Below are 24613 nucleotides of genomic sequence, written 5' to 3'. Positions count from 1 at the left end.
ATTAATGTAATTATGGTTAAAAGTGAATTAATTTAGCAGTTAACGACACATGCAGCTTTTTTCAAAACTTGTCTTTTTGTGATGTTGACAAATATACCTTTATTTACTTTCTCAGGCTACACTTTGCTCAAAGAAAAATTGTCTTCAAGCCATCGTTGCACAGCTAGCATCAGATAGCGAGGAATTACAGCAGGTACTTAAGCTACTTTTCAATAGTTTTAATAGTATTTTTTGATTCAACCATTTCTAAGTATTTGACTCACAACATTTTCGTGATCTGTCATTATTTTTAGGTTGTGTCAAGTATACTAAGAAACCTGTCATGGCGTGCTGATATCAATAGTAAGAGGGCTTTGAGGGATGTCGGCAGTGTATCAGGACTTATGACTTGTGCATTGCAGGCTACAAAGGTACAATCAATTTCTTTATGATTTCAGTCGTTAAAAGTGGTGTTTCATTACCACTCAGTATTAAACTTTTCATGGTCTTCTCCATAGGAATCCACATTAAAGAGTGTGTTAAGTGCACTGTGGAATTTGTCAGCGCACAGCACTGAGAATAAGGTGGCAATTTGCTCTGTTGATGGTGCTCTTGGCTTTTTGGTTAGCACTTTGACTTACCGATGCCAAACCAACTCACTGGCCATTATTGAGAGCGGTGGAGGCATTCTGCGCAATGTGTCCAGCCTTATCGCCACCCGAGATGATTACAGGTATCCTGTTTATTCACATTTACAAAATAAACAGAGCTCTTGGTTAAAATATAAGTAATATTACTTACATTTCTTCTGTTTTCCTAATGCAGGCAAATCCTCAGGGATCATAACTGCCTTCAGACTCTGCTACAGCATTTGCGATCTCACAGTTTGACTATTGTGAGTAATGCGTGTGGAACCCTCTGGAACCTGTCTGCACGAAGTCCAAAAGACCAGGAGTTGCTGTGGGATCTGGGAGCTGTAAGCATGCTACGCAATCTCATCAACTCAAAGCACAAAATGATAGCCATGGGAAGTGCTGCAGCTCTGCGAAACCTCCTCACAAATCGTCCACTCAAATATAAAGATGCAGCTGTTATATCCCCGGGATCATGCATGCCATCCCTCTATATGAGGAAGCAGAAAGCATTAGAGGCTGAGTTAGATGCAAAGCATCTAGCAGAAACATTTGACACACTTGAGAAGCAAAGTTTCAAGCATGCTAATATAAACAAGCCATTGAGGCATATTGAGAGCCTAGCAAAGGACTATGCTTCAGATTCTGGCTGTTTTGATGATGATGAAGCACCTAATGTATCCACCAGCCTGGACACTGGGACATTTTCCATGCTCTCCATGTTCTTGAACAATTCTAACTTCCTTAATACGCAGCTTCGTAAGCGCGAGGGGGAGCCCGAACAAGACATTGAAACCTTTCAAACAGACATTAAAAGATCACAACCTCCTGACGACGAAGTGACTGTGGCAGCTGAAAAATTGGCCAAGAAGATCACCAACACAGTGGCTAAAATTGACAAACTGGTAGATGACATTACCATGCATACATCATCAGAGGACAGCTTCAGTCTCAGTTCAGAAGATCATTTTTTGGATTGGAATTACGGGCCAGATGAGCTTCATGAAGCGAGAGCCATTTCATGCTCCCCATGTCCTCTCTCAGATAGCAGCACTTTTTCTCCTAAAGAGCGTCTCAGCAGAGCACATGCCTTTATGCGTCTTAAAACAACAAACTCGAGCTTATCCAATGACAGCCTTAACAGTGGTAGCATCAGTGATGGCTATTGTGGCAGTCAAGACCAGACTCATCCCTCTGCCAGACCAACAGAACAACGACGTCCAAATAAGCTTGACCTTAAGGTAGCTCATGAGGAACCACTGACTAATGGTGTACATATTTCAAGAGTCATGTGTCAAAATGAAATACCTGAAAGAGATTTTGAGGCAAACAAAGATGCTATTTTGCCTGATTCAGGATCCACAGATACAGAGAAAAGCCAAGAGCCATTTATATCAACCCCTGCAACTGTTTCAACAAAGGTTTCTTCAGAAACTAGCATACCAACTGTCAAGTTGTCTCCCTCCTATCAGCATGTTCCACTGATCCAGAGTGTTGCCAAGTTTGGTGTTGCAAAGACTGCAATTAATGTTCAGGCAGCTCAAGCAATGCGCAGGCAAGCTTGGGTTCCAGCAGTTATGACTGGTGGAAGCATTAGCAAGTTTTCCCCAATATGCTCTGCAAGAAGTCCCACAATAGGACAGCTGGAAACTCCTCAGAAGTATTCTGTAGAGAACACTCCAATATGCTTCTCTCGTTGCAGTTCTCTGTCCTCTTTGTCCTCTGGCGATGGAGCTCTTGATGGACAAAGTCAAACTGAAAATGAGCTAGAAAGTGACTCCTCATTGGAAATCATAGAGGTAGAAGACGTGAATGTTGAGAGAAAAGATGAAGAGGATGAGAACGAGACACTTGATGACTTGAGTGACAGTCAGTTATTAGTAACTGATCAGAAAATCAGTAGCTCTGATCCAATTGAGATCTCTGGTACAATCAAAAATGAGAAGAGGTTCCTTAGAGGAGTGTCCCCAGTAATACTTGAGGACAGGACGCCATCCAGTTCTTCGGACAACTACATTCACGAAACACCTCTTGTAATGAGTCGCTGTAGTTCAGTGAGCTCACTTGGCAGCTTTGAATCTCCTTCAATTGCCAGCTCTATTCAGAGTGATCCATGTAGTGAAATGATAAGTGGAACTGTAAGCCCCAGTGACCTACCAGACAGCCCGGGACAAACAATGCCTCCTAGTCGCAGTAAAACTCCATGCTGTCCAGAGTCAGGTGGAGCAGATGCTCAGAATCTTAGTGGTGTAGGAAGCCAATGGGAGAGTAGTTTGCGCAAGTTTATGGAAATTGCAGACTTTAAAGAAAGGTTTAACCTACCTCAGGATTTGGACACAATGATCTATTTCACTGTGGAAAAGCCGATTGAGAATTTCTCGTGTGCCTCAAGTCTGAGTGCCCTTCCACTGCATGAACACTATGTTCAGAAAGATGTGGAGCTCAAACTTACCCCTTTGCTAAACCAACAAGACAATGATCCAGAGGAGTCTGAAAAAGAAGAGGATATGGAAGACCAATATAGTGAAGGCAACTCAGATGATGACATTGAAATTCTCAAAGAGTGCATTAATTCCGCCATGCCTTCCAGGTTTAAGAAGGTAAGGTCCACTGTGATACCCAGTCTCTCAAACCAAGTAATCAACATGCAGGCTCGAAAATCTGTGCCAGTATATATGGTGCTGCAGAACAAAAACAATCAAATGTGTACTGGACAAAAGCTTGGAATGTCTTCGAAAGAAATCTATCATGATGATTCCTCTTACACAGACTCTGCAGAAGGTACACCCATCAATTTCTCAAGCACCACTTCCTTGAGTGATGAAACTCTTCAATATCCAGCCAGAACTAAAGGCATGAAAGACTGGCGAAGAAACAAAGAGACACAAGAGCTTGTTGATATCGAGGCAAAGAGAATTGAAGACCTACGCATGTTCTCTCGCTTCCACAAACCAACTAAAATAGCATGTCAGTCTCACCTAGTCACGAATCAACTGAACAAAACGATCAGAAGAATGGTTCCCACTCAGAGATTACTAATACAAAGTAAAGAGATGGCAGCAAAAATGACCCAGCAACGAATTCAAAGCCAGTCTCCAGTTAGACAAATTCAAAAGCAAGGACAGAATCTGTCAAGAAGCATGCCACAGTTGGATTTTCCCATGAGAAAACAAAGCACTGAGGTGTACCAAAATCAGAAAACCTGCTATCTAAGTCATGTGCAGGAAAACACTCTATCCCTAAAGTCGAGGCGTCATCCATCATCTACAGAAGGCATTTGTCATAAAATGGAAAGGCATGATGGACAGATGAATAGGACTGGACGGAAACAACAATATGATTCAAGCAATATAATACGTAATGCTAACATACAAGATCAAGTCAACAGTTATCAGTCCCGCCAAAATGGTTTTCACAGAATCAAACAAAATCTAATTTTAGAAGAAGCACCTCCATGCTACTCTTTGAGTTCCTCTCTTAGTTCTTTAAGTGATGCTGAATTTGAGGAACATGAAAATCCTCAACATACGTGGATAAAGAATAGACATAACATAATGTCCAACCTTCAGTGCCATCCAAAGTCACAGAAAGACCTCAACCAGTTTGAAGAGAACAGCTCGCCTAGTTCAGTCAGCATGGATTCAGAAGATGATCTTTTGATAAAATGCATAACATCTGCTATGCCACAACACAAGAAAAGGCAAGCTGCCCGAAAAAGAAAAGCTGAGAAAAAGCACAAACAAAAAGCTACTCTTCTTGATAATGACCTAGATAGTGATGAAATGGCATCAGACAAGGACTCTGATCTCAATAGTGTTGAATGGAGAGCAATACAAGAAGGAGCGAATACAATCATAACCAAGTTACAAGCTTCAAAGTCCCAGGAACCCTCATCAGAGTCTGAGTCGGTTTTGTCATTTATGTCTGGCTCAAGCTTTACTCCTAAAGAGAAGAAAGTATACAAAGATGACAAAAAGGCTAATAAACCGCTTGATTTTGCCCCTCGTAAACCTGTACCAAACTTCCCTGTGGTCTTCAGGGGTAGAACAGTGATATACACACCCAAAAAGGAGACAACACTCTCTCAGAGACCACCACCTAAAAAGGTGTCACCGAAAGCAGATGCCCCTAAAAATCCAAATCTAGCTCAACATAGGTCAAGAAGCCTTCACAGACTGGGCCAACCCATGGAGTCCACTCAATTGTCTTTGCCCAAAAGAAGCTCAACGCCACCTGCCAGGATACCGAAGAGCTCATCATCAGGATCATCACAAAGCTCAACACCATCCAGGCAACCTCAGAAAAAAGTAACCTCCCAGCCTCCCATAAAAGGAACAGAGAAGGTGGCATCAGCACCATCCAGCCCGCCAGACAGAAGAGGAAGAAATTCAAACATTGATCAAAACTCTAAATCCCCTATAGACAGGAAAACACAGAAATCTCCTGTCAGAATACCATTCATGCAGAATCCATCAAGGCAAACCAGAAACATTTCACCTTTAGTAACCAACCAGCCCACTAGCATCAGCAGACAAAATACGCAGATGTCAGGTAAAAGAATTCTACCAGCAAATCGAATAGATTTGGTTCGCATGACATCGGCTCATTCAAGTAGTGGTGAATCAGATCAAAATGGCTTTCTCAGACAACTAACCTTTATTAAAGAAACATCAAAAGTCTCAAGATACGATGCTTCTTCTCGTTCTGTCCCAGCATCGCAGCATGCCTCACCTCGACGATCAGGTCCAGGAGCTCCAGCAGTTTTCTTATGCTCGTCTCGCTGTCAGGAGCTTAAAGAAGCTGTTCAAGGTCCAAAGAGAATGCCTGTAACTCATGGACAAAGACAAGTTCAGGAACAGGGGGTTCTCAGACAAGGTATGGCTTTATCAAGAGCCACATCCATTGATAGGGACGTAACAGTAAATCGCCCAGCTAGACGAACAAGCTCGGAAAGTCCTTGCAGGGCCTCAAAGAGAAATACCCCCTGCCCAAAGCCAAGAGAAAAGAGGGATGATACGTTCAAAAGATACTCTTCGTCACCAAGCATAAATGTCTTAAGTCGTGTCACCAGCCGGTCCTCTCTTCGCTCTTCATCCTCTGATTCAAGCGGACGAGCTAAAAGTGAAAGAAACGTAAATCAGAAGCAGCAGAGAGCTGGACTGCGTAACGCTGACAAAGTGACCTGGAGAAGGATCCGTGATGAGGATGTTCCTCAGATATTAAAGAGCACCCTTCCACCCACTGCATTGCCTCTGTTACCTTCACCTGGCACCAAACAGATGCCACCACCACTACCAGGAAAACTGCCTACAATTACACTGGCATCACGGAAAACAAGTGATGCAACTGTTCAAACCGAGGACTACTCCGCCAACAAGACCAACTCGAGCACTTCTCCCACAATTGATAAAGGGCTTAGCATTACAGAGGAGACCGCAAAGATTGCCCTGCCCAAGAAAATAGTGGTATTTGGGAATACTCTGCAAGATGGAGATTCTGATGGATCTCTTAAAAACTACAGCACAGCATCGACTGCTACCTTTCAGTCGACGGAAAGTACCCACAGCAGTGGTGTCGGCCATTTCCGACAGAGTTCCCCTAGTAAAGCTGTCAGAGTTACTCCTTTCAACTACATCCCTAGCCCAATGGTCGGTTGCTCTCCACAGACACAGGGTCAAGCAACAACAATGTTTGAAAAGACAGTGGATAAACATGAAGTTTAAAGCAGAAACTGTGATCTGTAAACAGTTCCGGGCCTGGACAATGTACTATGCTGATACCTGATGCTCTAAAAGACTCTCTACTCAATTCTCTTTACCTCTAATATGTAATGCTAATGCATCAGAGGGTTTTGCCTATTTTAGAAAAGTAAAGTGTGGATGTGAACAATTAGCCATGTACAATAGAATCTCACTGGATTCACAAGATGAACCTAACCATACTACAAGTGAGGCTATATAACGTTTTATTTATTTTTTGTTTGTTTGTTTTTTTTTTATATATATCTATTTTTGTACAGTGATATTAATTATTGCTTGTGCTACTTGGACGATTAATCAACCATTGAGACTGTCTCGGATTGTGCTATCCACTGAAATTATGGCCCACCTTCAGACCATTATGCAAACCATTCTCCAAAAACAGCGACATGCTTTAAAAGACCATGTGCCATCTGCAAACCGGAAGACTGTTGTATGAGAACCATGTATGCACATGCCTTTATTGCCACCCTGACAGGTTAAACAAGCCTATTGCCTTCACTTATTACTACTCCAGGTACATATAGCTACAATAAGTAAAATGTGCACAAACATGTCAACGTAATCGTCATGGATATGTAGTGATACTGTTGTAAATACTGATTTAAATCTAGTTTAATGCTTCCCAGAAGGCGTAATTCTGCCTATATTCAAAAATAGCATGCTAAATACACACTTAGCCACTGTAAACACCTTGATGTTTGTTTTTTCAATGAAAACGTCATACTATGAGTTTAACTACAAATCTCTACCAACACATTTGCATTTTTTCGAATATAAATTGTGTAACTGTCGAGTGTACTTGCAAATTATGTAATATATATGTAATACTGTACATATTCCTGCATACTGAATGCTTTCATAATGTCATTTTGTGTAGAGGCACATTACGCTTCAGTATTTAAACGCAAGCTAATGAGTAGCAACTCTCGGGATTGAGATAAATATGTGTTGTTCACAGTATTGGTTGAGCTGAATTCTAACAGGACTGCTGTATAATGTTCAAAATGGCTTCCATTCAACCAAAGCCTATTGCCAAAACTGCAGCTACACAAACAAATATTGTAGTCATATGATCAGCGTAGGTTTGATTATGGCCAATTAGCCAGCACAAGTGTTTGTCTTATTTGGTGAGGTGCAGTATTTACATGGTCTTGGTTATAACTGTAATATAGCAGCTTCACTCAACTTATCTCTTTTAGTCAGAAATCATGCATTCTCTCGGAATTGTTAGGTTGCTGATGCCACATCTGCCCTTGGAAGTTTTGAGAATGATAAAGTGAGCTATATTTCAGATGCGCTGTAAGTCATGATGCCATCTGGTGTGCCCATATTAAATTTAAGCGATGGTTAACCACCCCAAAAATCTCCACAAACCAGCCTTCACTCACCAAAACCTATTTGAGATACACAAAAGAAGATATTTTAAGGAACGCTAGTAGCTAGCGCCCACCGACTTTCGTTTTTCGTACTTTGGAAGTCGATGATTGTCAGGATTCTTTAAAAATATCTTTTGTTTTCAACCAAAAGGTTTAAATTCACATGAGTGTGAGTTGGGTCATTTTGATATTTGGGTGAACTATCTCTTTATTGTCTGACTATATTAGTAAGTACTAAAATTGAGCAATGTCAAAGATGTAATGTGTAATGACCCCTAACAGTGGTGGTCAGGATTAGGCAATCTGACTTAACATGTAAATCATTCGGCTTGACGCTTCATCCACATCTGGTGGGAACGCAGCATTAGGTCATTTTAGTATTTGGGTAAACTATCCCTTTAATGTCTGACTATATTAGAAAGTACTCAATTTGACCAGTGTTAAAGCTGTAATGTGTAATGACCGCTAACAGTGGTGGTCAGGACTAAGCAATATAATGAGACACTAAACCAATATTGATAATTGGGGAAAATTGCAACCCAGGCTCATTCTGAAAACGTAGTCCAGCGGACGTTTCTGGAGACAGCGAATAATGTAGCTGGAGGTACGTATGGCTGCATAGAATTTTTTAAGCGAACGATATGGGGCGGTATGATTGCGTTCCTTTTGGCGCTTACCTCCGTGTGGAGGGCTTTCCCGCCGCAACCAGTTTGTCCAGTAAGCTTGTCGTGTACGTCAGCAGACTTGCGACGCAGATAGGAGTTGACCATGACAATGATGACCAGGTTCGAGTACAGGGAAGAGTGGTTCCAGAAATCAGGTAAGACAAAAACAGAATCCAAAAAATAAAGTGAACGAGTAAATAACAGGGTGAGAATGTGGTAAAATCCGAAAACGTGGTAAAAATCAGACGAGGGCTTTTTTTCTGATCGGATTTGTAAATCGTCGGTTGGGTTAAGGGAATTAAGCTGCCGGGCGGGTCAATCGGTAAAATTGGTTGGGTTTAGGGAAGGGGTAGGGTGGGTCAGCTGATTGGCAGGTTGCCCAGTCAATCATTTAGTCGGTCGACAGCGGCCTCTGGTGGGTTTACGCGAGAACAGCGCGGGCGCGAATGGCATTCACCAGAGACATTTAAAATGCGAAAAAGCACACACAGTAGCCTCTCGAGAATTCGCAAAAACAAAAACTGAAAAAATACGTACCTCCTGAGACGTATTCCGCTGTCTCCAGAAGGCTGGGACTACGTTTTCAGAATGAGCCTGGGTTTGAAAATTGAATGTGTACTCGAGAGGTCTTGTTAAAGCATGAATTCTTCATGGGTTCAGAATGTTAAGAGAATGTTGTGTAGACTACCAGTTTAAACAGTTGTGGCCAGGGGTTAGAAGTCCTCAATTAAACATTCTCATAAAATCTGTGTCTGTATTTTGATTTTCCAAGTGTCATATGTTGAATGATAAATCAGAAGATGAGTGGCCGGATTTCTCTATTTCCAGATTCGAAAAGCTCTGGAGTAAAAAATGTTAATTACAAACATATTTTTGTCGCCACTGTAATCCACACATGTGGTCCACGCACGAGATGTGCTCTCATCACGGGAAAATGGAAACAAAACCGTTGTTGCGGCACTTTTATAAACGCAACACTGACAAACCATGTCCCCGAACAATTCTTTTACTAGTTTGAATTACGGTTGGCAACTCTCTTCTCTCTGAACACTGTAACAGATAATATGAGTCTCAGAAGCTATATCATGCATATTATTGAAGTTGCATCTCATTCACAATATAGCACACTGATTGGTTCAAACAAAGTCTTTCTCATGAATTAATCAACAGATGTGCTGAAAGCTCAATGACCTCACTTTGTACAGACAGCCAATCTTTAAGCAGGAATTTAGACAATGATCTCATCGCCGTGACAAAAGAAGTTGTACCTGGATGATGGAAGCTTTCAGCGATGCTTCTGACTGAGCCCAGCACAGAGTTTAATGAACTGTTGTCCGGTGTTAGTAGGAGAATTTTCCCCCGGAACACCAACAACAGGAACGACATCATAGTCACGCCCCTACAAGACAAAGCTCATGATTGTTTAACACGATACGAATGTTCGCGACGTTCAGATTTTTCAACTTTTCCAACTCGCGATTCACGCGTCAATAGCGCAATGCGCTCAACTCGCAACATGTCATTAGCAAGTAACGCACCATAGGATGTCTTTTCGCTCTTTGCATTAACTTTACATGAAATCACTTGCTCCTGATGCTTCATCCATGTCAGAATTAGGTAACTTTGATATTTGGGGATATTTGGATATCCCTTTGTTCTCTGACTGAATTAGAAAGTACTACATTTGACCAGTATTAAAGCTGTAATGTGTAATGACCCCTAACAGTGGTGGTCAGGATTAAGCAATATGATGCGACACTAAACCATTATTGACAACTGGGGAACATTGAATGCAGATATAAGAGGTCTTGTTAATGCATGAATTGAGTTCAGAATGTTGAAAGAATGTTGTGTAGACTACCAGTTAATAAAGAGACTACGCTGAAAAGAAAATGAATGAATGAATAATGTTTATTACTGATTACTAGTCACATCATCATTCAGCTTCGGTCACACTCCTCCAGAGTTTAACAAGGCAGACTTATTAATGCATCGTTTTTATCTCTGAATATGTTTTTTAAAAAAAAGGACATGAATAACCTAAACCTTAGAATTTTAACTAGTGTTAGGTAAGTTGCTTTCAAACATTAATTAATTAATTACTTATTACATAATTAAAATTGTATTAAAATGACTGTCTAAAAGGTAATTGAGTGACGAGTTTGTAACCTAAAAATCCATATATGATAGTAATGAAACTCATCAAGCGGTGCTTTTTAGTCTTGTCTAAAAGTGCTGTTCTAAAAGCAGAAGCCAACAGGCTACACTGAAGATTACTAATTCTTTATTCATCAAGAGCTGGCAAAATCAACATTGTCAATCTTGATTTCAAAGTGAAGGTGAAGTTTGTGGGATGCAGCTGCGGATACACACACTTACAGCATACTGTTTGTGACGCTGTACAACAATAATTCATATTGTTGACATTACTGTGATGGGTTTAGTTACCCCATAGGGGTAGACCTTCATAAAAAAAAAAAACAATTTAATGGATAATTTGATCAATAATAGGAATAATGCTCTGTATAGTTGCTGTTTTTACATTATTATTTTTTTAATGTTTATTGTTTAGTCAGGCAATCCCGATATGCAGAGCAGTATTTCAGTAAATCCGAATGCACAGTATTGGGAAAACACCAACACAAGAGCACCCAGATAACCAGACCTCAATATAAATGACACAATTAACGACACAATAAACACAATCAATGTTCAGCTTGATTTTTTATTAAGAGTGCAAAACATACAACATATTCAGTAAACACAAAACAGCAAGAGAACAGAAATGGAATTTTATGAAATGTTTCATTTTAGATGTACAATCCTTTTCTTTTATACAGAAAAATCTCTTAGACAGAAGAAACTGCATCTTTAATACTGATACTCCAATATATTGATGCAAACATCATTTGAAGAGGATGTGTTTTTTTCTCCAGACATTATGAGGATGATGAATAAAAAAATCCACCCTGAAAAAGAGCCGAACACCGGCACTCTGAACATCTCCGATTTCGCCAGCACTTCAGCCTGGGTCGCAATGCATTGGGTCCGATTTATAAGAGAAGCGAAACCAGTCCATCATTTATTAAGTTCCTGCATGTTTTTAATGTTTGGCTTCACATCATGAACTGTTTTTTGACTTTTCAGTAACTTTTCTTATGAACTTGATATTAATTATTGAATTAATATGCACTGATGCTATCGCTTAAAGGGGCAGTTCACCCAAAACTGAAAATTCTGTCATCATTAAGCACTCTTTACTTGTTTATGTGTATCAATCCTTTTATTTTTATCATTTATTGTTATTAAAAAGCCCTCCACCACCCCTAACTCCTCCTAGATCATTTCTGGTATCAGTAATTCTGAAATCTGAGAGCTCCCTCATCCTCAAAGCCCAAAAGAAAATACCAGCAAAAAAGTTTTTCTGGTTGTTTCCGGACTTTGTTTCTGAGCAACTTGGGGCTGTTGCTGTCTATGGAGGATGAGGGAGCTCTCCCATTTCATCTAAAAATATCTTCATTTGTGTTTAGGGGATTTTGACGCCAATTAAATGTAAAGCATGCTTATTTTAGCCTAGGACTGTCCAAAAATAACATTAGAAATGTAGCAGTCTACAATTACTTTAGGGGTCAGTGTAATTAATGTATACTTCCATCCACAACACAAACTGAAAACATAAGGCCCTCCACCACCACCTTACTCCTCCAAGATAATTTCTGGTATCAGTAATTGTGAAATCTGAGAGCTTCCTCATCCTCAAAGCCCAAAAGAAAATACCAGAAAAGATTTCCTGGTTGTTTCCGGACTTTGTTTCTGAGCAACTTGGGGCTGTTGCTGTCTATGGATGAGGGAGCTCTCTGATTTTATCTAAAAATATCTTCATTTGTGTTCAGGGGATTTTGCCGCCAATTTAAAAAAATATGCATTCCTATTCTAGCCTAGGACTGTCCAAAATATATATATTTTGAAACCTGCTTTTCGTGTAAACCTGACCCAATGCATTGCACCGGTGCAGGTGTTTCTTCATCATCATCCTCTGGAGAAACAACACCTCCTCCTCAAAATGCACTCAGATTTAACCATCCCTATCCTCAGAGTCCACCATGGGTTTCCATTTCTGACAGCACAGAACAGGCAGTTTCCTGGAATTGATGATGATGCTGATCCTGCAGTGTTTGGGTCCCAGGACAGACTCTGGATCAGGCTCTGGTTCTGGGTCAGTTAGATGTGAGTTCTTCTTTTTTATGCTTCTTTATGATTTTGTTGGTTTTTATGAGTTTTTTTTATTTAGAAAACCTTTTTTTGTTTTTGTTTTTTCTGCAGAAGACCTTGCTGCTTTCTAAGTGAAGTCCATACCGAGGAAAAACAAAAGAAGAAATATTAAAAACATGTCTGGTATTTGACTAGCACATGTTTATATAACATGAGAAGCATCCCAGCGGGCACTCTGATGTCAAAACTACATCAAAAACAGGTTAAAAATGCAGATCGATTGTATGTAAATAGATTAAATTGACGTGTTTTTGACGCCAGTGTTAGAAGTCAATTTGATGTAATTTTGACGTCAAGCTAGTTTACATGCATTGTAGTGTGTTTTGGACATGTTTTTATGTTGTTTTAACATCAAAGTGGGATGCTAAACCTGCTAAATGTAGTTTCCTTCAGGCTGAGTTGTGTTTACCTTCATCTGTATCGAGTCTCGTCTTCATTCTAGAATCTCCTCATCCAGTCATGATAGAAGAACTGCTCAAGCGTCATGTTTTGGTTCATAGACTTTTGGATCAGATCACTGCAGTCTGTACAAGGGGAAAGATGGTTAATACACTGCTTATAAGAATCCATCTTACTTATAAGCCTGTATAATATACATTAAAGCTGACATTTATCAAGAAGCTTCTGAAATTTGTGATTAAAATACTACCAATGGCTGTATCCTAAACCACCCCTATACCCTTAATAGTGCAGTATTTGCCAGGATGTGCATAAAAATGTAGGTTTAACTTCAAAAATAAAGTTGAAATCTTTTTATGGAAACACAGCTAGTGTCTGTTCACTCACCACTGGTTAAGCTGGACGTAACCGAATACATGCCTCCGGACACCATGAAAGACAGCAGGTAGCCTAAAGCTCTTGTGCTAGCGAAAACAGAGTAAAGGTAGTGTCGTTCATCCACTTCATAAGAGCAACCGAAGTCGATCAGCTTGATCTGCAAAGTCTTCTTGTTGACCAGGATGTTGTTGGAATGCAGGTCGTTGTGCACAATGCCTCTTTTAAAGCAATGCTGGACTGCCCGGTATATCTGATGCATCAGGCTACGTGCCACAGATTCGGTCAGCTTCCTGTGCTTTCTTACAAATTTCTCCAGGGCTTCACAAGGCTTGGGGTACTCCATGACCAATAAAATGCATTCAGGTTCATCAAACCACTCATACATTTCGATCACGTATTGGCACAATGGCAGACGCTTTAGCATGAGCATAGTCGCCACTTCTTTGATCAGCGGGTTGGAAGCTAAAGTAGGCTATTGAGAAAAAGGGAACAAGGGTTAGTTGATGCAGACCTGAAGAAAGATTTCATGTAAAGAATTACTTCATGAAAAAAAGATATTCAGAAATTCAAAATATTTGGGCAAAAAGGTCAAGATTACAGTAGTGTAGGGAAGGATGAGGAACAGCAAATGGCCCATTTCCACTGAGTAATACGGTACAGTTCGGTACACTTTTATGGCCTTTCCACTGTTAAAGGTTACCAAAAAGAGAACCGTACCGTACAATTTTTTGAGTACCCTTTGCAAATGGTACCTAGCACAACAAAAGGGTACCAAAAGGCAGAGCTAGACGCGCAGCTGAACGCTATTGGTTTACAGAGAAATGTCACTAGCGCAAACAGCCGGGAGAATGAAAACAAAGGAAGCGTCATTTCTAGAAGCACAGCCGAGACAAAATCATATGATAACAAACCATAGTCGACCTGAGCTCAAACAAACGTTGTCGGGTCAGGAAGTCAGGAAGAACAAAATCTGCTGTGTTCTGTTGTTGTGTTCATTTATGTTGCATTTATTTTATATAATCGCAGACGTTACAATAGACTAATTCGCCCTACCATTGACCTGCAGTAATAATCAAATCATGTTCATAGAAAAGTTAGTAATGAACATTTATACACAAGCATTTATGTGTATAAAGCATCTGTTTTGTAAGAAGTGCTTCTCCTATGATATGTGAACAACCCGTGCAGCTTTACTTTGACATTTCCTTGAGCGAGAATGACGTCATCTGAAACTTTCTGTCGTACACCGAGCCCATCAATAGGGTATCATTTGGCTGCAGAAACGCAAGCCTGATAAAGATGACTCGTACCGACCCGTACTGTACCAGTCAGTGGAAACGGGCCAAAAATTACTTTCTTCTACTTGACCATGAGTGAAATTTTCATACAGATTCAAATGACTGGATTTAACCTTTTAAAATTCAACTGCGCAACAATAAATGTGTCTAAATCATAACATTAAATATTGAGTGACTTTTTTCCAACTTACCTTGAAGACGTAACGGTCATCGCTTCTCTTATAAATCCGCTTGATGGCAACCTGCAAAGAGGAAATACAATTATTATTTTTTCCCACATATTCAGTCTCTATATCATTTAAAAAAACACAGATAAGAGAGTTTTACCTCCATGCAATCAGATTTACGGACCGCTTTGTGCACTGTACCGAAGGCCCCGAATCCCAGAACAACTCCCAGTTCATAGAAACTTTCCAAAGATCCTGAAAAAAAAGAAGAGGTTGTTTAAGTGTTTTCAGGTCTATCATACTGATATTATCTTACATTAACAAACATATGTTGTATTAGCATATATAATAGTACTGACGCGTATCATCACGGGCACCTGACGCTGAGATCTGGAGCCCAGACGGTCCAGGGACAGGCTCTGGATCTGGATGAGGTTTAGCAGTGTTCTGGACCCCAGATGGTCCAGGGACAGGCTCTTCATCCTTATCAGACTTTTCATCCGGATCTGGCTCTTCATCCTGATCTGGCTCTTCATCCTGATCTGGCTCTTCATCCTGATCTGGCTCTTCATCCTGATCTGGCTCTTCATCCGGATCTGGCTCTTTATCCGGATCTGGCTCTTTATCTGGATCTGGCTCTCGATCTGGCTCTCGATCTGGATCGGGCTCTTCACCCGGGTCTGGCTCTCGATCTGGATCTTCACCCGGATCTGGCGCTTCACCCGGATCTGGCTCTCGATCTGGATCTTCACCCTGATCTGGCGCTTCACCCGGATCTGGCTCTCGATCTGGATCTGGATCTTCATCATACTCTTGATCCGGATCTGGCTCCTGATTTGGACCTGGCTCTTGATCTGGATCAGGCTCTGAAACCAGATCAGGCTCTCGATCTGGATCTGGCTCTATATCTGGACCTGGCTCATGATCTGGATTGTGCTCTGAATCAGGATCAGGCTCTGGATCTGGATAAGGCTCAAGATCTGGCTCTTGATCTGGATTGTGCACTGAATCATGATCAGGCTCTGGATCTGGATAAGGCTCTTGATCTGGCTCTTGATCTGGATTGTGCACTGAATCATGATCAGGCTCGGGATCTGGATTAGGCTCTAGATCTGGCTCTTGATCTGGATTGTGCTCTGAATCAGGCTCTTGATCTGGATCAGAATTAGGCTCTCCTTTTGTCCGTCTTCTGCGGAGGAAAGGCTTCTTCATGACCTTCCACACCCTCCTGAAGAAAGCATGGATTTTGTTCCACCTGCTGCCTTGTGTTTGGATTTCTTAAACAAAGAAAAACAACACAGAAAATATTAGAAATGTGACAGTCAGTTATTGTATCACCTATTAAGAACATATAAATGTAAAATATTAATACTTTAGATATGGACTGGATTGTCCAAAAGTGGGACACCTATGGTCTAATGAGGAGGCCTGCATTCCCACAGGAGCCATGGGACCCGACCAGATTTCTTGCTGTTTGCCACTTGCTTGGTGCTGTGTGTCTATGTGTGTGTGTGTGTGTGTTTATACATATAGCTTGTTATAGGCTGTCTGGACTCTGTATCATGTAGCTGGGTGGTTTTTGGTTTTAGTTTTTGGATCTCTAGTCTAGTGTTTGTAGCTCCTTCATAAACTCATGAATGCCAGTGAAAATATGAGTTATACAAAGCTGTGGTGCTGTGTGATCAAAATCACATGTCCCATCATATATGATATTAAGTGCTTTGAAATGTGCATTTATTATTTAATGTTTCACATAATCTCAACTGAAACATGAAGAGAGGGCGGGACATAGAGTAGTTCCTCCTCTTTTTAAAAACAGCCAATAGCATTCAGTTTTTCTCACAGCTCTGCCAGCGAGAGTAGTTAAGCTCAAGCCCATCAAATGAGAAGCCAATGAGAAAAGAGGGGCGGGCATGTCAGACACTAGAGAGCATTTGATTGGTCAGAATATTTAATGACAAACTGAAGTATGAAGTGACGTCAAAAAATCTTTGACTGCTTTAGGCAGAAGTGACAAACTGCAAGCTTTACATGTTAATATCTTTTAAATGTGAATTTTATTACTGTTTTGTACCACTCTAGCTCATAGATATTATCAAGTCTAACATACTGATACTAACATGTAAAATTATAACATTATTTTAATTTCACAGGACCTTTAAGGAGTAAGTTAATTTGGAGTCATAGGCCTGTAAGAATAATTGCTTTGTGTCTATAATAAGTGTATTAAAACAATCATATCGTATTATTTATCTGATGATTTTCAATTATCAATTTTTAAATTGATTTTTCCCTCTGTCAGGGACTTTTGAGCTGCTGATTTTCTCAAAATAAAAGTACTAAGAGCAGCTAAATGTCTTTCATTTCTTTTATGTGGTTTCAGACAGTCTCACCGGTTGTGTTTTCCTCCACACTTTTATCGGGAGAGGACTCATACGGTGTTGTACTGTCATCTGAAAGCATCGTCCAGTCCTCTTCCAGCCATGGACAGAAGTCGCTGCAGAAGCTGATGACCTCCAAAAGTGAGCCTGGATGACAAAATCAGTCATAATGGTCAGTTTTCAGAAGCTGAGAATTATGGAAACACTTTATTGGACTCATCACGACACTTTTATGATCATGATATGAAAGTCACTATGTGAGATTATGCTTTTTATTTTATTTTCTTGATTAAATCTTGACTTGTCGTGGGTAACAAATGTGCCAGACTACTCAGTCATGCCGTGTTGTCTACGACGAGCATTATTTCCCAAAGCAGTCACAAGTGTTGCTATAACAATAATTCTTAAGTCAATTTAAAATGTTTTTTATCTTATTTCAATATCAATAAACACTGATGCTTGTTTAGAACTAATAACTACATTATTTAAGGGCATTCCTTACCACATGGATAGGATCAAACTTATGATTCCTGTTTAATATTAATATATTTTCTGTGAAATCTAAATGTATATTTTCCTGCCATGGGTTTCTTATTAAACACTCCCTCGCCTGAGCTTGCCGCATGTGAGATGGAGAAAAGTAACGCAAATAAGCAGCAAGGAAAAATCAGATGCTCAAAATCTATTTTTTGATTACCTGACCTGCGCATTAGCGGCAGCACCCACTGACATAACCAAAAAACGATGAGCTCCTATTGCACAGTGTCATCCGCATGACAGAACTCGTCATCAAGAACGAGAAAACAATTAAATATGCTAGACTTTCTGCGATGGTGTCGTGAGGCATCGCAGACATGGTATCGGTTGTCATGAACTATGCTACATTACACGAGAAAAAGCGATTGAATCTTGTGTCACGACGCCCATTTGTTGTTTACGAATCTCTAAGACACCCTACGTCAAGGAAATCCTGCCGAAATTGTGTGAGCTGACCGGGGCTTGACTTGTATCAAATGTAACTTGACATAAACAAATATATCATATCCAGTTGTTGTCATGACAACTTGACATTACCCACACAACATAATGTGTCATAAATCTGTCATAACCATGATCGTCATGAGACCGTTGTAATTGTTTTGAATTTCATATTAGTGTCATTCATTTTTCTTGACCTCAACTTCAATGGTACAAATTGTATTTATAATTTGAAATCCATTAAATATTAATGATGCTGTTATAAATATATGTATAAAACACGCTGACACTTTTAATAAGACATTTTTTGTCAAAAACATTTACCACACACAGACACGCACAATGATATAGGTGATTTACAGTGACTCTACATAGGCGTGATGTATTTAATAAAGTAAAAAACAGTTATTATATGGCCTTCATCTGCCCATTTAGGACAATTTACCTTACAAGACAACGTTTTCTCATCTCCAAGTCGGTGTAAACCTCATTATTGATAATTTCTCATTGTTGTTTAATGTTGTTTTTGTCATTTTTCAAGCTTAAGTCTAGTGGCTGCTGACAGACTCACCGGTTGGGATTTTCTCCACATTATTATCAGTAGCGGGTTCACCGGCATCCGAAACCACAGTCCAGTCCTCCTCGTCCAGCCAGGGACAGAAGTTACTGCAGAAGCTGATGGTCTCCAAAGATGATCCTGAAAAACAAAATCAGTCATAAGGGGCAGTTTTCAGAATCTTTCTAAACTATTTATAACAAAAAATATCTTCATGGAAAGTGATGAACTATTACTTAATAAACTAAAAATTGCTGGCATAAGAGGAAAAATCATTCATTTTGAATCATACAGTGTACTTTTGGCTATATATATAAAATTCATTGTTTTGTCGAGGCCCAGTAAAAAACAAAATGTCTTAAGGACTACCTCACAGAGCAACTTTTTCTCATACCAAAGTCTATTTAAAATCCATTATTGATAATTTCTCGTTATTTTTTCATATGTAATGTGTCTATTTTCATGTGTGCATTTATTTTAATCCCTCAAAACTCGAGTGCATATATCTCTACCCTTGTTTTTTAATGGTTTAACACCTAATAAAGCTTGAATGTTTGCTGATAGGCTCACCGGTTGCATCTCCCTCCATTTTATTAGCAGTAGAGGGCTTGTGAAGAGCTGTAGCGGCCTCTGAAACCACAGTCCCGTCCACCTGGTCAAGCCAGGGACAGAAGTCGTCGCAAAAACCGATTGCGTCCATCCACAAACTCGCCTCTGCTTTCTCCATTCCACCACACACAGATGCTGTTGCTGCCATCGCGTGGACAAGCACAGGCATTGTGTTTTCACTCATAAAGTGTTCTTGTTCACTCATTAAGAGTTTTAAGTCGACAGATAATTGGTAAATCGGTAAATTCATCGAAACTCTGTAAACGCGCTCAAATGACAATCCTTTCACTAGCTTAAATAATCACTGAACTGAAGCCTGGTGTGCCGAGTGACGTCATTTATGGATCGTGGTTTGGAACAGCTTCTCTAGGCGTGTTTATTTTCAAATGTTCAGAGTTTTGCTTAAAGCGGCACAAATATGTCAATATTACCGAGCCAGTAATATATGTCTGAAACCGGGCCGTAATCGATAGACAACAGCCCCTGTCGTGGTTTGCCTCAGAAATAATACCTCGTCAATGTCAAAATGCTAGCCAATCAAATCAAACAAGGCGGGCTTTACAGTTCAAGGAGAATATTTTAACATTAATTTCAGAAATACAATATTACTCGAGTACAAAACATCAACTTCACGAATCACTGTGTTTTTGACTGAATTATTTGTGTTAGAATACTGTGACATATTATAAAGGAAAAAACTAACAAACAAATATTAAATAATTGATCATATACATTATTATTCTGGCTTTTTGAAACATGAAAAAACTTTATAGGCTCAAAATAAACTTTAAGAGCTGTTTAAAAATGTCCAAAGCTGTTTGTTTTTATGTTAACATTTAGGCTACCTCATAATAATAAACTAAATCATAATGAATATTATTTTGGGGGGAAATATGCATCTATCTGAAAGAAGTAAAACAACTCCAAATTTTCAATTTAACACGCAGCAAATTGAGAGTTTATTGAGGAAAAACTCACAGGTAAAGATTTATTAATTGTGAAAATTGTATTAAAGTATGATCAAATTGTTGCTTGTTAATTAGTAAACATATTAATGTATATTACGTAAGCCTACAGTACGAGTGTTTTATAAATACGCCCATGTCATTGAAGAAATTTAATTATTTCAAGGCATTAAAATAAGCTTATGAAAACTGAACTAAAAGGTTTCTGGGTGTTGTTTTATATTTTAGAATTAAAATTATGTCATCTGAGGTTAGAGGAGAAGAGTTGCAATTTCCACATAATCCAGCAGGGGTCCATAAACACCTATTCATCTCCAGCTTATATTTCCTGACGCTTTACAAAACATTTCCTCACAAATTGATGATATATATTCACTAGATAACTGTTTTACCCTTATAAAACACATACAAATTCTGTATTTTATATTTTTGGTTGTTCCTGTCTGATATATGCTTAATTGTTTGCTGTGTTAAACACATTCCATGTTAATTTCGTATAATATAATTTGCCAGTTTCTATACAAATGTTGCAGTCATACATGTGTGTTTGTGTGCAGAAATATTGCAGATTCATAATGGGTTTCACATTTCTTTAGGACACAGTCATCTAAAACAAAATTCCCAGTCATTTTCAATGCAGCTTGAGTCCAAGGAACAAACGTTTTTTTTTTTTCTTACAGTTTTTGTGTGTTTTACGATAGATTTTTAGGAAAAGTTGGAGAGTTTCATGCCCTTTCAATATATACAGTATATAAAAAAATAAGGATTTTAAGATTTAGTTATGTATAATTTTTATGTAACATTTCCTTTTTTTTTGTAATGTAGTTTACTGATAACACCAAATTGTTGTACATTATGTTCAAAAATATATATATCCATTGGGGCCGCCCTGACCCCATGGGCCGATTAAGGGTTAATACCCAATCAACAAATTGCCTTTGGCCCAGATCTGGCCCAAATAAACTGCGAAGATGTGGCCCAGACCAGTTGTAGTGTTCCCCTGCCCAGAACTGGCCCACATCCTGTTTAGCCAGAACTGAACCAAAGTAGTGCCAGAACTCCACTGCTTCAGCCAAGTGATACATTTTTATATTGCACAGATATAGCTGAGGTCTGTTAAACCCGTATGCGGCCCACATGTGGCTGGCCAAATGTATAAACTTGGTAAATCACACACTACAACGATTTATTTCAAATAGTTTACTTAAGTCAATGCAAATTACATTCAGATAAATATTGAACAAAATGTGGACAAATAAAGTTAGAAAAGAACATACAACAGAGAAATACAAATATAGAAATAAAACATTTATTTATAAACTATACAGTTGAAGTCAGAATTATTAGACCCCCTGTTAATCCACCAACCCCCCCCCCCCAAGTTTGTTTAACAAATAAATTTTTTCAACACATTTCAAAACATAATAGCTATAATAACTCATTTCTAATAACTGATGTATTTTATATTTGCCATGATTACAGTAAATAATATGACTAGATATTTTTCAAGACACTTCTATACAGCTAAAAGTGATATTTAAAGGCTTAACTGGGTTAATTAGGTTAACTAGGCAGGTTAGAGTAATTAGGCAAGTTATTATATAATGATGATTTTGTTCTGTAGAAAAAAAAAGCTTAAAGAGGCTAATAATATTGACCTTAAATAGCTTTTTAAAAAAAGTAAAATTGCTTTTATTAGAGCTGAAATAAAACAAAGACATACTGTGAAATTTTCCTTGCTCCTTTAAACATCATTTGGGAAAAATAAAAAAAATAAAAATAAAAATCACTGAAAAACATTACAGAGCTTAACACAGCACCTTGATATATCCAAAATACTAAAAGAGTCCACCAAAAACAAAATTCTCTCATCATTCAGTTGTTCCAAACCCGTTTGTCTTTTTATTTTATTTATTTTTTTTACACAAAAGAAGACATTTAGAAGAAAACTAGATACCAGTAACCATTGACATCCATAGTATGCAAAAGCACTGCAGTGTATGGGTGTTCTGTGTTTGTCTGAGGTGATTAGTCTACCGAAATGTGTATATTCCACACAAAGCCTGAAGCTGATCACTCAGTTCTTGTCAAGTGACTCATGGTTTTCAACTGGTGCACCTGGGAAATGAGAGCACGTGCAATTTGCATTCCCAATATGCGCATGGGTGCAAAAATAGATATGTGATCTGCTCCAGGTAGCTACGCTTCTATTCACATTCAGAAGGCACTTTTCCTCCTGATCCTGCACAAAAATTCGATTTAGCCAGTTTAGGCTGAGTTGGGGGGCATTGTTTTTTGGTGCCGGTGTCTTTTTACAGGGTATATACAGAACACCTTAACTTGAGTTTAAAACTTTTTACTACCTTTTTAATACCTTCAAAAAATTTAATTATTTTAACTCCAGCACAACTAAAGCCTGGTTTATATTTGACGTGTCCGCTAGTGCGCTTGAGTGCACGCAGCAAATGTTTTATTTTCTTTTTAGCAGAGGTGTAAAGAGCACCTGAAAACCATACTTGAGTAAAAGTACAGATACCTTACAGTAAAAATTACTCCATTAAAAGTTACAAGTCACCTATTCCAATAAGACTTAAGTAAAAATGTCAAAGTATCCATTTTTTAAAAACTTAAGTATTTTACTCAAAAGGCTCAAAGAACACCAAGAAAGATCTTATTTCCTAATATAGAAATTAAATTGAACACCTCAATGTTTCAAAATGGCAGAACAAAATAGATTTAAAAAAAATTGAACAAAAAGTCTCAAACTCAAATGTTGAAAATGGCACAAACAATTTTTTTTTAAAAAGTAGTAAAAAACAAAGTAAAAAAAATCAGGGCTTACTTTCATGTGATTAACCTCACCGTCTCAAAGGGGGTGAATACTTTTATTTTGAGTAGTTTTTCAATTGATTAGGATGTTTTCTCTGTATTAATATTAAACAAAGAGGAGCAGTGTTATTTTTCAGCTTAGTAAACTACATATAAATTATATGAAAAATACATCACAAACTCATAGCTAAATGCACCTGATGCAAAATGTATAATATAAGTGATACATTTATTCATGTTGCACAAAAAAAATTAAGCTAAAACATAGTCATGTCGCAGCGGTTTTTGCCATTTCAGTAACTGTATTAAATTCATTTAATTCACATTAAATTAACATTAAATAGACTCTTACTTAAATTTTTTTTCTCAAATTTTACGATAAATTCTTAAAAGCACTTATTTTTGTGGTTCGTTTCCTGAGACATTCTGCATGCTCTGTTGTCATTAATATTTTAAGAAACTTTAATAGTTAAAACTGTCTGAGATAAGAACAAAAGCCCCTCTTCAGCACTATTCAGCTGTTTGCATTTCCCGCAGTCATAAAAGCTCCCTGTCATCTGACAGTGGAAAGCCTTGAGTGATTGACAGCTAATATGAACCAATATAGCGGCAAGGAAGAGCAATTTGGCATGTTTTTTAGAAAAAAAAAATCAAAACAGGTCGGACTACAATCATTATATGCAATCACACAAATGCTCCCAAATATATTATGAGGTTGCAGAGATTAAATTTCGGGTGCATTTGCGACCAAAATGGTCACAATTTCGAGCCTTGGTGTATTGACGTCGCGGCTCTGTTGCCAAGCTACCACACCACCTCGCATGATATCGCTCAGGTCCTACTCTCAACATCTAAAAAAATCCATGTAAATTTTAGAATCAAGGCCTGCACTTAAAAATGTATAATTTATTTAAAAAAAAATTGGGCTCGAAAATGTAATACCTCATCAGATGATGTTTATTTACAACCCCGCGGACACCCTGCTCCTTGGTGACGAGTTTTGTCGTGGAATGCTTTCTGTTCAACAAACTTTAATTGACGAATATGAAGGGAAGAAAACTCAAGAGAAACCGAGAGACCATTTCTCCTCTGCCCAAACTTCATGTGCGCAGTTGCAGTCTAGGTGCTGAAGGCCAGGGAACGCTGAACATCTATCGAGGAGATCTGCAGTATGTAAGTATGTAAGGGTGATCAGGCAGTCCTGCGGGATCAATACAAAGACCCATCTGTCACTGGGGTCTTTCAAGAATCAGTCTCAAGCTCTTCGCTCCTCCATGGCGCCAAAGCATCTGCTCCGGATATGGCCTGGTCCAGGATTAAGGATACATTGGCACCATCTCCTCTCAGGTATTGGATCGCATCAATGG

General features: G+C 38.9%; 2 protein-coding genes across 5 annotated transcripts in view; one reads left to right on the top strand and one right to left on the bottom strand.

Annotated features, from left to right (window-relative positions):
- Nucleotides 1–9159, top strand: part of apc2 (APC regulator of WNT signaling pathway 2) — a 42922-nt gene extending 33763 nt beyond the window's left edge. For both annotated transcript variants that reach the window (XM_021479985.3, XM_073916293.1), the window contains exons 12-15: nucleotides 116–193; nucleotides 294–410; nucleotides 498–712; nucleotides 805–9159. In XM_021479985.3, coding sequence (XP_021335660.3) covers nucleotides 116–193; nucleotides 294–410; nucleotides 498–712; nucleotides 805–6334 — 5940 coding nt within the window. In that variant the 3' untranslated portion in view covers nucleotides 6335–9159. The remainder of the gene's footprint in view (nucleotides 1–115; nucleotides 194–293; nucleotides 411–497; nucleotides 713–804) is intronic.
- Nucleotides 9160–11120: 1961 nt separating this feature from the next.
- Nucleotides 11121–21811, bottom strand: LOC141376530 (uncharacterized). 3 transcript variants are annotated; one of them, XR_012386973.1, is made up of 10 exons: nucleotides 19414–21811; nucleotides 18859–18984; nucleotides 17322–17456; nucleotides 15288–16205; nucleotides 15089–15183; nucleotides 14953–15003; nucleotides 13473–13935; nucleotides 13096–13210; nucleotides 12671–12753; nucleotides 11128–11336 (listed from the first exon to the last, which is right to left on the bottom strand). XR_012386973.1 is itself a non-coding variant. In XM_073916345.1 (9 exons), the coding sequence occupies exons 1-8, from the start codon at nucleotides 19700–19702 to the stop codon at nucleotides 13125–13127; spliced, it is 2163 nt and encodes a 720-aa protein (XP_073772446.1). In that variant the 5' UTR covers nucleotides 19703–21558; the 3' UTR covers nucleotides 11121–12753; nucleotides 13096–13124. The 3 variants fall into 3 exon arrangements, 1 of the variants encoding a protein (XP_073772446.1); XR_012386974.1 differs by having other exon boundaries at nucleotides 11130–11740; nucleotides 12110–12753; nucleotides 19414–21558; XM_073916345.1 differs by having other exon boundaries at nucleotides 11121–12753; nucleotides 19414–21558.
- Between the last annotated feature and the right edge of the window lie 2802 nt (nucleotides 21812–24613).

This window comes from Danio rerio, chromosome 11, assembly GCF_049306965.1.
Source record: "Danio rerio strain Tuebingen ecotype United States chromosome 11, GRCz12tu, whole genome shotgun sequence".
Classification (NCBI taxonomy): Eukaryota; Metazoa; Chordata; class Actinopteri; order Cypriniformes; family Danionidae; genus Danio; species Danio rerio.
The sequence above is the reverse complement of the archived record's forward strand: the minus strand, read 5'-3'. Positions and strand labels throughout refer to the sequence as shown.

Excerpts from the sequence above, each read along its gene's own strand:
- LOC141376530 (XM_073916345.1), bottom strand. The coding sequence starts at position 19,702 with ATGAATTTACCGATTTACCAATTATCTGTCGACTTAAAACTCTTAATG. Across the intron at positions 18,985-19,413 it reads AATGGAGGGAGATGCAACCG|GATCATCTTTGGAGACCATC; the intron begins GTGAGCCTATCA and ends TTTGTTTTTCAG. Across the intron at positions 16,206-17,321 it reads TGTGGAGGAAAACACAACCG|AAATCCAAACACAAGGCAGC; the intron begins GTGAGACTGTCT and ends TCTTTGTTTAAG.